We start from the raw sequence: 16,290 nt of genomic DNA, 5'->3' as shown, positions 1-16,290 counted from the left end.
CCTCCTCCCAGTTCCCGCCCCACTCTCCACACTCACTCCCCACCCACTGTCCTCATCCATAGGTGCCGATTTTTGTCCAGTCTCTTCCCGAATCTACCACACCCCTTTCCCCCCCAAGAATAGTCAGTCCATTCCCTTTCTATGTCCCTGATTCTATTACAATCACCAGATTATTTATTCACTTGATTCTTAGATTCACTTGTTGATAGATGCATGTTTGTTGTTCATAATTTGTATCTTTACCTTTTTCTTCTTCTTCCTCTTAAAGGATACCTTTCAGCATTTCATATAATCCTGGTTTGGTGGTGATGAACTCCTTTAGTTTTTCCTTATCTGTGAAGCTCTTTATCTGACCTTCAATTCTGAATGATAGCTTTGCTGGATAAAGTAATCTTGGTTGTAGGTTCTTGGTATTCATCACTTTGAATATTTCTTGCCATTCCCTTCTGGCCTGCAAAGTTTCTGTTGAGAAATCAGTTGACAGTCGTATGGGTATTCCCTTGTAGGTAACTGAGTTTCTTTCTCTTGCTGCTTTTAAGATTGTCTCTTTGTCTTTTGCTCTTGGAATTTTAATTATGATGTGTCTTGGTGTGGTCCTCTTTGGATTCCTTTTGTTTGGGGTTCTCTGCGCTTCCTGGACCTGTAAGTCTATTTCTTTCACCAGGTGGGGGAAGTTTTCTGTCATTATTTCTTCAAATAGGTTTTCAATATCTTGCTCTCTCTCATCTTCTGTCACCCCTATAATTCTGATGTTGGTACGCTTGAAGCTGTCCCAGAGGCTCCTTACACTATCTTCGTATTTTCGGATTCTTTTTTCATTCCGCCCCTCCGGTTGGGTGTTTTTTGCTTCTTCACATTTCAAATCTTTGCCTTGATTCTTGCGCTCCTCGGGTCTGCTGTTGGGAGTCTGTATAGTATTCGTTATTTCAGTCCATGTATGCTTAATTTCTAGTTGGTTCTGTATCATAACATCGAGGGTCTCATTAGATTTATTGAGGATCTCACTACGTTTATCGGCGGCTTCTAGACAGTTCTTAAGAGACCTTAAAAGTGTGGTTCTGAACTCAATATCCTCCATTGACAGTTTTGTCCTGTTTCTTTGTCTCCGCATTTTTTATGCTTTCTTGGTGCACACCCTAGTGCTCTTTGTGCGCAGTCTTGTTGTAGTTAAGCCTTGATTGTTGTCGGCAATACCGGGGGTGATTTGACCTCCAGGCTAACTGGCTATGAGAGTCCGCTGTGTCTGCAGTGGGAGAGCTTCTGTGCTGGATCTCTAGGGCGGTGCTAATCTAGCCTTTGCCTGAGGCTATCTGGCAAATGGCTCTGTGCAGGGCTTGGGCTGGGCGGGTCCCCGGGGATCTACAGGGCGGGCCGGAGCGAGCAGTTATGGCTGCTCTCAGTTCCGTCCCTAGGGGCTCTGCCTCACAGAGTCCCAGCAACTGCTGCAAACCTCAGAGAGAAAGCTGCCTTCGAGTTCCAACTGAAGCCAGACAGTCCCGCTTCTCCCGTTTGAGTCTGGGTCCCTAGAGACTCGCCCGGATCTGGAGCTCAGAATCTGAGACTCCCTCCCAATTGAAAACAACAACCGCACCCTCCGCCTCCAGCCCGCTCGCGTGCACTCCGCATCTTAGTATTTCACTTCAGCACTGCGCCTCTTCTGAGTCTGAGTATGATATTCTCTTTCCTCCTAGTTGTAGAATTTCCACTCAGCCAGCCTTCCTGTGGTTCTGGATGATGTCCGTTCCATCTTTTAGTTGTTTTTTGAAGTGGTTGTTGGAGGCAGCAATCTCTGGCGTTAACCTAAGCCGCCATCTTGGTTTCCTCTCCAGGTTCTGTCTTTTATTGTCTTGTTACATCTGTATTTATACCAGTTGATTTTAATCCTGTCAATTTCTATTCCAAAGGTTAGGGTGTTTCTTATCTCCAATCCAGGGAGTAAAGATTATGTAGCTTAAGAGTGATTGTTCATAATTAAAGTGATTAACTACCCACCTGGCATTTAATTAAGGGGTTTTATTCCCTCCCTAACTTAAGGGAAAAATCCCTACCTGGGGAAACAACCTTTCTCAGAGAGGTGACCTTGGTTAAAACAAATAGCGCCAAGAAGGTAAGCAAACATATTAAGAACAGTATGCCATATACGCCAGGTCCCTTGAAACATATGCTGTGCAGATGTTTCTTCCCTGTAGCGACTGTGTCAAGCATCAAGGATGGACCGGCTTCTGGCACATATGAAAGGCCCGGCCCTTTGCAATATGAAAATTACTTAACAAACTGCAGCTGGCCCAAGGCCCCACAGCAACTTGCATTGCTTCACAGCTGGCTTCTGCTGGGTAGCCTCAGGCAGAGGCTAAATTAGCACCTCCTTAGAGATCCAGGAGCCAGTGAGCCCTGTGGTCAGAGAGGGACCATCCAGATTGCAGCTCCTCGGATCCATAAAGGACACACTCAGGGGGCAGACTCAGTGAGCACCAAAGCCCCATTGAAGCAAGTCTTGTCCCGGAGGGGTGTCTCTAGCACAGAAGTTCTCCCACTGCAGAAACAGCTGATTCTCACAGCCAATTGGCCTGGAGGTCAATCCCTCCCAGTGATACCTACAACAATCAAGGCTTAACTACAACAAGACTGTGCACAAAGCCCACAAGGGGGTGCACCAAGAGTGTCTACCTCAGGTAATTGGGGAGGCTGAGCCACTGGGCCCTATAGGACACTTAGTACAGAAAGCCACTCTATCGACACAGCGAAGCATAAAAACAAGAAATATTCAAAGTGATGAATGCCAAGAACCTACAACCAAGATTACTTTATTCAGCAAAGCTATCATTCTGAATTGAAGGTCAGATAAAGAGCTTCACAGATAAGGAAAAGCTAAAGGGGTTCATCACCACTAAACCAGTATTATATGAAATGACGAAAGGTATCCTTTAAGAAGAGGAAGAAGAAGAAAAAGGTAAATATACAAATTATGAACAACAAACACACATCTATCAACAAGTGAATCTAAAAATCAAGTGAATAATATGATGAACAGAATGAACTGGTGATTATAATAGAATCAGGGGCATAGAACGGGAGTGGACTATTCTTGGCGGGGAAAGGGGTGTGGGGGATGCGGAAAGAGACTGGACAAAAATCGTGCACCTATGGATGAGGACAGTGGGGTGGGGGAGTGAGGGCGGAGGGTGGGAGGGGAACTGGGTGGAGGGGAGCTATGGTGGGAAAAACGAGGAACAACTGTAATATTCTGAACAATAAAGATTTAATTTAAAACAATCCAATTAAAAGATAGAGATTGTCAGGGTGGATAAAAAAAGAAACCAAATTAGCCCTAGCTGGTTTGGCTCAGAGGATAGAGCATCCACCTGCGGACTAAAGGGTCCTGGGTTTGATTCCAGTCAAGGGCACATACCCACGTTGTGGGCTTGATCCCCAGTGGGGGGCATGCAGGAGGCAGCTGATCAATGATTCTCTCTCATTGATGTTTTTATCTCTGTTTCCCTCTCCCTTCATTTCTGAAATCAATAAAAATATATTAAAAAATAAACCCAATTATAAGCTTTCTATAAAAAACCCTCTACAGGCTGGCTGGTGTGGCTCAGTAGTTGAACATTGACTATTAACCAGGATGTCTCTGTTTGATTCCTGGTCAGAGCACATGCCCGGGTTTGGTCTCGACCCCCAGCGTGGGGTATGCAGGAGACAGCCAATCAATGATTCTCTCTCAACATTGATGTTTCTACCTCTCTCTCCTTCTCCCTTCCTCTCTGAAATAAAAAAGAAATTGTATTTTTTAAAAGGGGGTTTCTAATCCTAGCTGGTTTGACTCAGTGAATAGAGTGTTGGCCTGCGGACTGAAGGGTCCTGGGTTCAATTCTGGTCAAGGGCACATGCCCAGGTTGCAGGCTCAATCTTCAGTAGGGGCATGAGGAGGTGGTTGGTCAGTGAATCTCTCATCATTGATGTTTCTACCTCTCTCTTCCTCTTTCTTTCTCTCTGAAATCAATAAAAAATATATTTAAAAAAATAAATTTTTGCCGTAACCAGTTTGGCTCAGTGGATAGAGCGTCGGCCTGCTGACTGGAAGGTCCCAGGTTCGATTCCAGTCAAGGGCATGTACCTTGGTTGTGGGCACATACCCAGTGGGGGGTGTGCGGGAGGCAGCTGATCGATGTTTCTCTCATTGATGTTTCCGACTGTCTGTCTCTCTCTCTTCCTCTCTGTAAAAAATCAATAAAATATATATATTTAAAAATAAATAAATAAATAAATTTTAAAACAGGGAGTGAGCTCTAAACAGTAACCTTGGCCCTGGCAGGATAGCTCAGTTGGTTAGAGCATTGTCTGATACACCAAGGTTTCAGGTTTGATTCCTGGTCAGGGCACTTCAAGAATCAACCAATGAGTGCATAAATAAGTGGAACAACAAATCAATGTTTCTCTCTCTTTCTCTCAAGTCAATTTTTTAAAAAAGTAAAGTAACCTCACAGAGTGATTATAACTTCCTAACTGGGCAGGTCATGGTGGTAGTCATACCACAGGCATATAACTTTTTTAGTAGATGGTTTATTTTTTAAGCAAACCCTGTTCATTGTTGTTTGTGCATCTAGGTTTACGCACCTTTGCAATAAGCATTACCACCATGAAGAGAGCACATAAACTTGTTAACTACATTGTAATCCAATCCCCATCTTACTTTCTCCCACCTACATGGACTCTTATGTTCCCTCCTTAGTTCAAATGCATAGAAGAAACTGCAAAACTGTTATTCTCTGAAGCAATTGTCATCAAGGGCACATGCCTTGATCAGAATTGATGCACCCCTATGTTCATAGCAGCACAATTTACAATAGCTAAGATCTGGAAACAGCCCAAGTGCCCATCAGTAGATGAGTAGGTAAAAAAGCTGTGGTACATTTACACCATTGAACACTATTCAGAAGTAAAAAATAATCTCTTACCCTTTGAGACAGCATGGAGAGACCTGCAGAGTATAGTGCTAAGCCGAAATAAGCCAGTCAGAGAAAGACAAGTATCACATGATCTCACTCATATGTGGAATCTGATTAACAAAATAGATCCAGAGACAGAAGCATAGAACAGACTGTGCAATCTCAGAGGGAAGGCAGGAGAGGGTGGGTAGGTGGGAAGAGATTAACGGAAGAACTTGTATGTATATATGCATAACTCATGGAAACAGACAATAGGGTAATGAAGGCCTGGGATGGGTGGTGGGGGCAGACTAGAAGGGGTCAACGGGGGATAAGGAGGGACATATATAATACTTTCCACAATAAAGATTTAATTTGAAAAATTCTCTCCAGAAATAGAGATAGAAAAAGACAAATTACTAGTATCGTAAATGAGAGATGACATTATTAAAGGTTCTACAGATAATGAAAGGATAGTAAGATTATCATGAACAACTTTAAACCAGAAAACTCAAAAACTCTGATGTAACGGACAAATTCCTTGAAAGATATAAATTGTGAAAGCTTACTGAAGAAGAAATAAGATAACATAACATGAGTAGCCCTATGATGTTTTTAAAAATTAAATTTGTAGTTTAAAAACTTCCCATAGTTAAACCCCAAGTCTAGATGGTTCCATTGGTTTTTCTCCCAACCCCACTGAAACATTGGTGGTTTCTACCAAATATATAAAAGAAAATGCCAATTCTTCAACAAACTCTTACAGAAAATTGTAGAGAATATTCTATGTGAGTCTATAAAGCTAGCATTACTCCGATGCCATTATAAGAAAACTAGACTAATGTATTTTATAAACATGGACACAAAAATTTATTAACAAAATTTAACAAAAACTGAATAGAAGATGATAAAAAGCATGCTACATTATGAATAAATGGCTTTTATTCCAAAAATTCAAGGTTGGTTTAGCATTCATAAATCAATGTAATTTACTATATTAACAGATTCCAGAGAGAAAAACATGTGAATATTTGACTAAATTCAGTAAAAGCTTTTGATAAAACCTAATATTAATAAGTCACTTGGGTATGATATACAACATGGTGACTATAGTTAATACTGTATTGGATTTTGAATGTTGCTATTAGAGTAAATACTAAAAGATCTCATTACAAGAATGGAATGTGTAATTATGTATGGTTATGGGTGTTAACTAGATGTACTGTGGTGGTCATTTCACAATATGTACACTTATTGAATTAAAAAATAAACCCAGAGAACAAAGATGGAGGCATAGGTAAACACCGGAAATTGCTGCCTCCCACAACAACTTCAAAAATACAACTAAAAGACAAAACGGACATCATCCAGCACTACAGAAAAGCTGGCTGAGTGGAAATTCTACAACTAGAAGGAAAGAGAAAAGCACACTGAGACTCAGAGGAGGTGCAGAAGTAAAGTGCACAGGTACGGAGGCGCATGCAGAAAGGGCTGGCAACTGAGGAGGCAGCTGTCTTTTTGAATCGGGAGGGAGACACAAGCTCCCGACTGCTCTGAACTCCAGTTCCAGGAAGTCTCTGGGGACCCAGATTCATACGGGGAGAAACTGGACTGTCTGGCAGTGGGCAGAACTCGGAACACAAGGGCGGCTTTCTCTCAAAGGTGCTTGTAGCAATTACAGGGACACTGTGACGCGGGACCCCATAGGATCAGCCATAGGTGCTTGCTCCGCCCTGTTGATTCCCTGAGACCCCGCCCCACCCAAGCTTCGGAAGAGGCTTTTGCATATGAATGCCCTGGCCCTTTGCAATCTGAAAATTAACTAACAAACTGCAGCTGGTCCAGACAGACCCAGAACTTCCAAGAGAAGGCCCAAGGCCCCACAGCAGCTTGCATTGCTTCACAGCTGGGCCTCATGTTGGCAACTCCAAACCCCAAACAAGGAAGGGGAATCTGCAGATCTCTTCGTAGCTCCTGCTGGGTAGCCTCAGGCAGAGGCTAAATTAGCACCTCCTTAGAGATCCAAGAGCCAGTGTACCCAGTGGTCAGAGAGGGACCATCCAGATTACAACTCCTCAGATCCATAAGGGACACACTCAGGGGGCAGACTCAGTGAGCACCAAAGCCCCACTGAAGCAAGTCTTGCCCCAGAAGGGAGTCTTCAGCAAGAAGTTCTCCCACCGTAGACACAGCTGATTCTCACAGCCAGTTGGCCTGGAGGTCAATTCCTCCCAGTGATACCTACAACAATCAAGGCTTAACTACAACAAGACTGTGCACAAAGCCCACAAGGGGGTGCACCAGGAGTGTCTACCTCAGGTAATTGGGGAGGCTGAGCCACTGGGCCCTATAGGACACCTAGCACACAAAGCCACTCTACCAACACAGGGAAGCATAAAAAATTCAGAGACAAAGAAACAGGTCACAAATGACAGAAATAAAGGAAAGCAAACTACTGGATATAGAGTTCAAAACCACACTGTTAAGGTTTTTCAAGAACTTTCTAGAAACCACTGATAAATTTAGTGAGACCCTGGAGGATATGAAAAAAGACCAACTAGAAATTAAGCATACACTGACTGAAATAAAGAATAATATACAGAGATCCAAGAGCAGACAAGAGGATTGCAAGAATCAAGTCAAAGATTTGAAATACGAAGAAGCAAAAAATACCCAACCAGAAAAGCAAAAAGAAAAAAGATTCCAAAAATATGAAGATAGTGTAAGGAACCTCTGGGACAGCTTCAAGCACACCAACATCCGAATTATAGGGGTGACAGAAGAAGAGGGAGAGCAAGATATTGAAAACCTATTTGAAGAAATAATGACAGAAAACTTCCCCTACCTGGTGAAAGAAATAGACTTACAGGTCCAGGAAGCGCAGAGAACCCCAAACAAAAGGAATCCAAAGAGGACCACACCAAGACACATCATAATTAAAATTCCAAGAGCAAAAGACAAAGAGAGAATCTTAAAAGCAGCAAGAGAAAAACAGTCTGTCACCTACAAAGGAGTACCCATATGACTGTCAGCTGATTTCTCAACAGAAACTATGCAGGCCAGAAGGGAGTGGCAAGAAATAGTCAAAGTGATGAATGCCAAGAACCTACAACCAAGATTACTTTATCCAGAAAACTATCATTCAGAATTGAAGGTCAGATAAAGAGCTTCACAGATAAGAAAAAGCTAAAGGAGTTCATCACCACTGAACCAGTATTATATGAAATGCTGAAAGGTATCCTTTAAGAAGAGGAAGAAGAAAAAGGTAAAGATAAAAATATAAACAGCATGCCAGGGGGACGGGCGGAGGGAGGTGTCGGGATCCCTGTTGGGCGGGGGGGGAGGGGGGGAGCAGCAAAAAAAAATTATGAACAGCAAATACACATCTATCAACAAGAGAATCTAAAAATCAAGTGAATAAAAAATCTGATGAACAGAATAAACTGGTGAATATAATAGAATCAGGGGCATAGAAAGGGAGTGGACTGACAATTCTTGGGGGAAAGGGCTGTGGGGGTGCAGGAAGAGACTAGACAAAAATCATACACCTATGGATGAGGACAGTGGGAGGGGTAAGGGCAGAGGGTAGGGTGGGAACTGGGTGGAGAAGAGCTATGGGGGGAAAAAAGAGGAACAACTGTAGTAATCTGAACAATAAAGATTTAATTAAAAAAAAAAACAGACAAAATAAATAAATAAATAAACCCAATATCTATTATTGATTAAAAATCTAGGTAAACTAGGAAAAGAAGGGAATTTCCCCAACTTTATAAAGAGCATTTTAAAATATATATAGCTACCGCCAAAACTGGTTTGGCTCAGTGGATAGAGCATCGGTCTGTGGACTGAAAGGTCCCAGGTTCGATTCTGGTCAAGGGCATGTACCTTGGTTGCAGACATATCCCCAGTAGGAGATGTGCAGGAGGCAGCTGATCGATGTTTCTCTCTCATCAATGTTTCTAACTCTCTATCTCTCTCCCTTCCTCTCTGTAAAAAAATCAATAAAATATATTTTAAAAAAAATAAAATATATATAGCTACTATCATACTTAATGGTGGAAGACTGAATGCTTTTCCCTAACATCAAGAACAAAGTAAGAATGCCTCATTACTTCTACACAACTTTATATTAGAGGCTCTAGCCTACCTAGTACTATCAAGAACAAAGTTTAAATGCACACAGATATTAAAGGAGAAAATAAAGCTGCCTCTATTAGCATATGACAGGATTATCTTATATATTAAAGAGCTAATATGCAAATGGTCATCACACCCTCAGGTCATCAAGCCCTCACACCATCACGCCCTAACTGCTCAGACACTCAACACTGGGGAGAGAGGAATGGGGACCAGCCAGGCTATGGCCCGGGAGAGAAACAAGCTGCACGCCCTGAGGTCCTGAGCGCCAGTGCCTGTGTCCCAGGCAAAGCCGCCCTCCCACAGTCCCCTGCATCTGCAGCCGGCCCTGCTGAAGCCAGCCTGGGTCCTGGGTGCCTGCAGCCATCCAGAGGGTGGGAAGCCCGGGTCCCGGGTGCCTGAAACCATCCAGAGAAGGGAATCCTGGGCCCCGGTGCGGGATGAGGCAGAGGCAGTTAGGGGCAATCAGGCCATCTGGGGAGTAGTTAGGGGTGATCAGGCACACAGGCAGAGGGGTTAGGGGTAATCAGGCAGGCAGGCAGGTGAGCAGTAGGAGCCAGCAGTCCTGGATTGCGAGAGGCAGTGGGACATCCCTCGAGGGGTCGTGGATTGGAGAGGGTGCAGGCCGGGCTGAGAGACCCCCCCTGCCCCGTGCATGAATTTCATGCACCAGGCCTCTAGTATATGTAGAAAATCCCAAAGAATGTACAAAGAAAATCTATGAGGATGAATCACTGCTAATAAGCTATTTGATAAGTCAGTCAGGAACAAATGAAAACTATTGACTAAAATTAGATATCAAAATTAACTATAGATTTTAATTTCTCGGATTCTCAATCATTCAATAGCACATGTGATTTCTTAGAAAGCTTGATTAATTCTGAGATGAAAATGAAACAGACTAAATATAAAATTGGAGCTTGTTTATCCACAGTCAGGTGAAATTGTCATTTGAAATCAAAATGACCTTAAACAGTCAAATTTCATGCAAATAAAATGAGTTCTACAAAAACATAGCTGGTTATGAAAAGTTAAAGAAAAAGTAAGTTGCAACCTATAAAATTCTCATGAACTATACCTACCTCTCTGGCTCGGAGGAGCTGTGCTTGCTCAATCTTAGACATGACTTCCTGCACTGAGGCAGGGGTCTCAAGTCTTGAGGCCTCAAGGTCCGCTTTGGGTTGGATGGTGTAATCCCCAGCTTTCTTTTCTGAATCAGATTCAGTGTGTGTCTCATTTTTCATTTTGATAAAGTCGAGTGATTTTCTTTTATTTCTTTTTCTTCTTTATTTCCTACTCAGAATATAGGAAAATGGTAATAAACGTGTCCACAAGGAAGCTAGAAGAAGTCTTTCTTGCTCTCAGAGATTGTGGTTTACCTTGCCACTAATTTGTTGCTAACCATGGTGTTCTGGTCCTCATGATGTCATAATAGACCTGTTGTGACATTATCATTGACTCAAACATTCTAAGAGTGTTTACTATATGCAGGGAACCAGGCATTCTATGTGCTGTGATGGTAGAAGGGTGCAGGGCGGAGGGTGGAAAGAACAGACAACTGGAATGATAAAAGAAATAGAAATATAGCCCTGCTTAAATAAGCTTAAAATCTAGGTGATAGAATTCAAGATCCAGTGTATGAAATGTAACTCCTGGTTCTTCTCTCTTCTTGAAATTTTGCTTAGGAATATTTAAGCCTGTAATGGAGTAATTGTGTTACAACTTCCTCAGCTGCCCCTCAACTTTTCCTAGACATGTAATAACTTAGAAGATATTATTTGAATGATGACTATACTCTTTGCACTGCCTAGTTACCTGTCTTTTTCAAGGAACCTGACTGAAGGAGGCTTTGGAGTTCCATAGTTGGCTCCAGAAATGGAAGGGTACTAGAGGTTACTTTCCAACTGAAAGAGGAGTACTTTGGGTAGCTTCTTTGACTGCAGAGGATGTGAAAGGATGTCAGAGGCTGGATAAATTAAAGGACAGTGGTTTTGTTGGCTGTATAGCTTTCTTATTTTTTAATTCAAAAAATATGAAAAAGTACAGAAAGTAAATATTATAATCATGTGTCTGTCACCTAGAATGAACAAATATTAACATTTTGTCATATCTGTTTCAGATCTTTTTTATTATTGATTTGAGAGAGGAATGGAGAGGGTGAGAGAGATAGAAACATCAATGAGAGAGAATCATTGATTGGCTGCCTCCTGCATGCCCCCTACTGGGGATCGAGCCCGCAACCTGGGCACATGTCCTTGACCGCAATCAAACCTGAGACCCTTCAGCCCGCAGGCCAACGCTCTAACCACTGAGCCAAACCAGCTAGGGCTGCTTCAAATCTTTTTAAAAGAAAGCATTAGATATAAGTTGAAGTCCCTTTGATATTCTCCCCAGACTCCTTCCTCCCCCTCTGTCCCTTTTTAGAGGCAATGACTGTCATGAATTAGATATATTTATGTCTACTCTAGTCTATGTTTATGTAGTTTACCACCAGTGTATATATTAATAAACTATATAATATTGTTTTATAGGTTTTACATTTTATACAAGTTGTGGATGTATTACTTAATTTCTCTATAAGAACTTCCAATCGAGTCCTTACTGTAACCTTATTGTAAATTTAGCCCTACATTGAGTCCTTGTTGTAAACTTGTGAAGTTAAACAACTGATATGTTGCAAGCTTTCAGAAAAAAGGAAGCAGAGGATCATAAAGCAGTTGTCTTTTAAAAATATCAATATACAGAGAGCAAATTAGATATTTTTCCTTCTCTTTAAGATCCTGTTGTCTAAGTTAATTCCTGTTTTCTCAAGTCACTTTGTAAACTTTCTGTTATCGTACTTATCTCATTAAAGTGTAGCTATTACTTGTCTCTACCATTAGTGCAAACTCAAAACCAGATGCTGCACTTAGTTTTCTTTTTCTAACATTTGATGTATTCTTTCTCATTTTCTCTACAGATACTGTCTAAATTTGGATCTCTATTATAATTTCAGATTTCTCTCCTTACAGAAACTTTTGTAAGCCCCAGAACATTTTCTTTTTTTTTAATTAAATTTTTTTTTTTATTAATTTCAGAGAGGAAGGGAGGATAGAAGCATCAATGATGTGAGAGAGAATCATTAATTGGCTGCCTCCTGCAAGCCCCCTACTGGGAATCGAGCCTGTAACCTGGGCATTTGCACTTGACCAGCATCGAACCTGGAGCCCTTCAGTCAACAGGCCGACGCTCTATCCACTGAGCCAAATCGGCTAAGGCCAGAATAGTTTCTTTTATTGTTAGACTGCCCATCCTGCCCCTACTCATAAGTTATTTACTCCCTCCTTTTCTGTAAATCACAACTAAATATATTTATTCAAGGAAGTTCATGATGTTTTCTGAAAGGACCATGATTAAAGAAAATTATTTATTTTTATAAATGTGAGGTTTGTGAAAATATCCATCGTTATCCAGCATTTGTCATTATCAATTAATTTAAGTACTTTGTTGAAAACATTACATTGTGAGATCCTCAAATTGTTTTTATTGCTCTTGATTTCTTTACATTGCTTACTCCAATAGGCATTCACAAAGCAGCCAGCATGCTTATCAACTAAACTAATTTAGCATTATTGTGCTCTCATATTTTTTATGCAGCATGGAATTCATCAGCAACTGGAAGATTTTTTAAAGCAAATTTAAAACTCTCTCCTTCCCTTTCAATTGGAGAAGCATTTTTTGAGACACTACTATGTGACTACCATTATCCTAGACTTTGAAGAATATAATAGGGTGCCTGTAAAGAAACAGAAAAAAGAAAATAACAAGATAGAATATAATATTCAAGTGCTAACAAGGGACATGAAGAAGAGATCTGTGGGGAGTACAGTCTTTGGGAAAACCTTATGGAGAGAGAAGGTTGATTGATAAATGAAGGCTTTCCAGATAGGGAAGACACTTTGAGCCATGGCTTTGGAGGTGAGTATTGAGCTTGTATTTCAGGGGGGAAAGTGAGGAGATTGGTTTAATTGATATGAAATAATGTTGCATTTACTGATGATCAGACTAGGAAGAGTATGAGACACAAATATCAACAATTTGATGGGGGAATTGATTTACTATCTAATTGAAAAAGTAAAGAAATTCATTTGAGGTAAAGGGAGATTACATGGGCTCAGAATGGTCTTGAAAGCAAGCAACAGCAGTTTAGTGAAAATGAAACCTTCAGTTTATATAATAGAATGGAAAAAATCAAGACATGATTATTTCAAAAGTGAGTGCCTGAACCAGGATATAGAAGTGGGACTGATGAGGGAGGTATAATAAGGAATTTGGACCATCTAACAGAAAAGTAAGAATTTTTGTTGTTTTGACTGCTCTGCCTGTGGAGTAGCCTTCTGTCTGTCTCACTGCTTCACTAATAAACTTATTTCACTTTACACTATAAAAAAATTTTTTTATATTCCATTTGAATTGATGGCAGAACATCAAGAAGAAGCTATCCAGATTAAGTATGAGAAAGTAGCATGATATTAAGCGGAGATGTGGGTATCTGATTAAAAAAACAAACAAACTAACAAGGGCAAAGTTCCTTAAAGGTGTGTCTAAATGAAACCCGCCCTCCTAGGAGGATTAACTGTAAAATGCGGATAATAACATTTACTGCATGTAATGGTTTTAAGATTACCGTAGAATACTTAGAATAGTGCCAAGCACACAGTAAGCGTTTAATACAGCTGCTGCTATTAATATGTTTACTATTACTGTGGGTTTTTTTCCTTCTCTACTTTTTTTCTGTGAGCCACCACCTTTTCGTCAGGGTTGGCATTCTTTCAGAACACTTCGCACACACACACACACACAAAGGAAAGAAAGAAAGAAAGAAAACATTTCGCACAAGCTCCGCTTTTTATCAGATCTAGGTTTTGAGCTATGAAAACTGCGAAACTGTGGCCGCTTTGCAATGGTTGAAATGCAGTAAGACCCTTACACACCCCCGTAGCACAGAATGGTGCCTTCCCCACCGCTTCCCTCCTCCCCCCGGGACCGACGGTAGTACATCCCAGGCTGCCGCTGGAAAGGAAAAGGTGGTGCCAAAGTGGAGTGCGCCGAGGATTGTCTTTGCTCCCGGAAGCAATTGTTCTTTAGCACAGGAAACAGTAGATGTTTCACGGGAGGTGGGACTGGGCGGGTCAGAACTCAGCGGCTGACGGCGGGGGAGGAGCCGGGTCCGCTGCCGGGTGGTTGGGCCGGGCGAGTGTCCTTATCCCAGCGCTCGGGGCTCGGGCCTGTAAGCCTTTTGGAGTAGCAGCGGCGAGAACGATTGGGTCGAACCGGGAAGGCATGTTGCTCTTCGTGGAGGTGAGTGGACTGGGCTATCTTGTCCTGCCCCAAAGGGAGCGGGAGCGTGGAGGCGCGGGCCGGTCCCACCGCCATGTGACTTTCCAGGCCGTCCACGCCGCGGAGCCGGCAGCTAGGCTGACACAGCACCCGGGCTGCGCAGGCCCGCGGCCCCACTAGCGCGCGCTCGCCCCTGAGGACGCGACGGGCGGGGAGGGCCGGCGCGAGGGGACAGGGAAGCGGGGGGCGCGAGCCCGGTCTGGAGGGGCGTGAGGCTCGGAGGAAGGGGAAGGTGTCCCATATGGAGCCCCTGGCGGAGGCCACCAGGCGCGGGGGGCGGAGCCTGCGGGGAAGGGCGATCAGGTGGGCGCGTTCCGGGGGTGGGAGCGAGGTGCGCGGGGCCCGCTGGGAGAGGCGAGCAACATGTGGGGCGGCGGAGCGAGGAAGGTGAAATTCGGTATGTGTGTTGGGGAAGAAAGTTGCCAGCTCCTTTCTGCAACCCCCACCCAGTTTTGTTGCGTCCCCGTGTCTTGGTCTCTGGAACGTTCTGTGGGTGGAAAGTGAGTTGCTGTGAACCGAGGAGAAGCCAACAGGGTTCGGAAGGTTTGAAAGGCACCGCTTTGACCTTTTGTAAAAGTTACTCAAGCAGCGGCTCCGGGACGAGGACGTGGTTTTTTTTGAACGGCTTCAAGCCCTTTGCAAAGAAAATTCCAAGCATGAGAGGAACCTAAGTCCGGGGAAAGCCAATTTTTGTATCGTTACTTATCGATATAAACGCTTTTTTAAACTTGTAATTGGAACGTCTGCTGTTGGCCTGTTTTAATTTTAGGTAATAGATAGCTGCCTTACACAAATATTCGAGGTTTAATTTCTCTTCTTTCTGTCTTTCTCTTGTGTGCAGTGAGCATCAGCTGACTGCCTGGCTAAAGCTTTGAGTAGATTCCTGATCATACTGTTCTTGCATTGTGAAAACGTCAAACCAGCAAAGCTGCAACTTCGCAACTTGGCACTTGTTAACTATGCCCATAAAAGAATCTTTTCAATGAGGGAAGGAATTTACAGGTTGTATAATTGGTCGACCAGTCTTTCCGGGGGAAGGGAGGGATCTTACTCTGTAAATATTCCGGGTAAAGAAAATGACATGCGCTCACTTTTTAATCTATTCAGTGTATCTGATCAATGTGAGAGCTTTAAATTGGCACAGTTACTTTAGAGTATGTCCAACGTTGATAATAAACATTCATTAGGATATTCCAGGCGAATCATGAAAAGTTTTAAAATTAATTGAAGCCATTCTGTTGACCGATTTTTATACTCTTTTTTCATTGGGCAGAAAAAGAAGTCAGATTATGATTTTAAACAATGCCAGTTTGTGTTAGGAATGTTATGCCGTTTAAATGGTGCAGATTTCAGTGTGTATGTGTTTTGCCAGGCAAAAGAAGGACTGTGAAGTTTTATTTATATCAGCATAATTCCAAAATAAACTTTTGAGTTCCAAGTTGATTTCTTTGGCTTTGTTAAAATGTGAAGTATAATAATAGCTCCATTTATTGAGTGTTGAAGCTAGATCCTCTCGTTTCTAAAACAACAATGCAGTATTTTACAGATGAGAGGTGGAGAGGTTAAGTAATTTAGTAAAAGTAAAGTAGTGGGATTGAGATTTAGATACAAGTCATTCTAATGACAAATCATGGCTCTCGCTAAACTGTTTACATAAAATTGTTTCCATTAATCATTCCTTTTCTTTGCGAATCAGTATATGATTTAAAATTTTTCTCCTATGAGTTTTATTGAAAATTAATGTCACTACATATTTGGGGCTGAATATATGATGTTAAAATCAGTGAAAAAACTAAAAAGCAACACTAGTCATTTAGCATTTTGTTAACTAATATTTGATCCTTGT

The 16,290-nt window shown here is 42.1% G+C and overlaps 2 protein-coding genes across 7 annotated transcripts in view; one reads left to right on the top strand and one right to left on the bottom strand.

Annotated features, from left to right (window-relative positions):
• Window positions 1-10,309, bottom strand: part of FAM186A (family with sequence similarity 186 member A) — a 76,668-nt gene extending 66,359 nt beyond the window's left edge. The window contains exon 1 of the mRNA XM_036299005.1: window positions 10,148-10,309. Coding sequence (XP_036154898.1) covers window positions 10,148-10,309 — 162 coding nt within the window. The remainder of the gene's footprint in view (window positions 1-10,147) is intronic.
• Window positions 10,310-14,250: 3,941 nt separating this feature from the next.
• The window catches only part of LARP4 (La ribonucleoprotein 4), a 79,422-nt gene continuing 77,382 nt past the window's right edge, over window positions 14,251-16,290 (top strand). For 2 of the 6 annotated variants that reach the window (XM_036301979.1, XM_036301977.1), the window contains exons 1-2: window positions 14,270-14,405; window positions 15,286-15,446. Coding sequence is in view for 3 of the 6 variants with exons in the window: in XM_036301975.1 (XP_036157868.1) it covers window positions 14,388-14,405 (18 nt within the window). In the remaining 3 variants the exon portion in view is untranslated. Of the gene's footprint in view, window positions 14,406-14,824; window positions 14,842-15,285; window positions 15,447-16,290 lie in introns of those variants that run through there. The other 4 variants (XM_036301975.1, XM_036301974.1, XM_036301981.1 and 1 more) reach the window with 3 other exon arrangements.

Source organism: Myotis myotis, unplaced genomic scaffold, assembly GCF_014108235.1.
Source record: "Myotis myotis isolate mMyoMyo1 unplaced genomic scaffold, mMyoMyo1.p scaffold_m19_p_3, whole genome shotgun sequence".
NCBI classification, from domain to species: Eukaryota; Metazoa; Chordata; class Mammalia; order Chiroptera; family Vespertilionidae; genus Myotis; species Myotis myotis.
The sequence above is the reverse complement of the archived record's forward strand: the minus strand, read 5'-3'. Positions and strand labels throughout refer to the sequence as shown.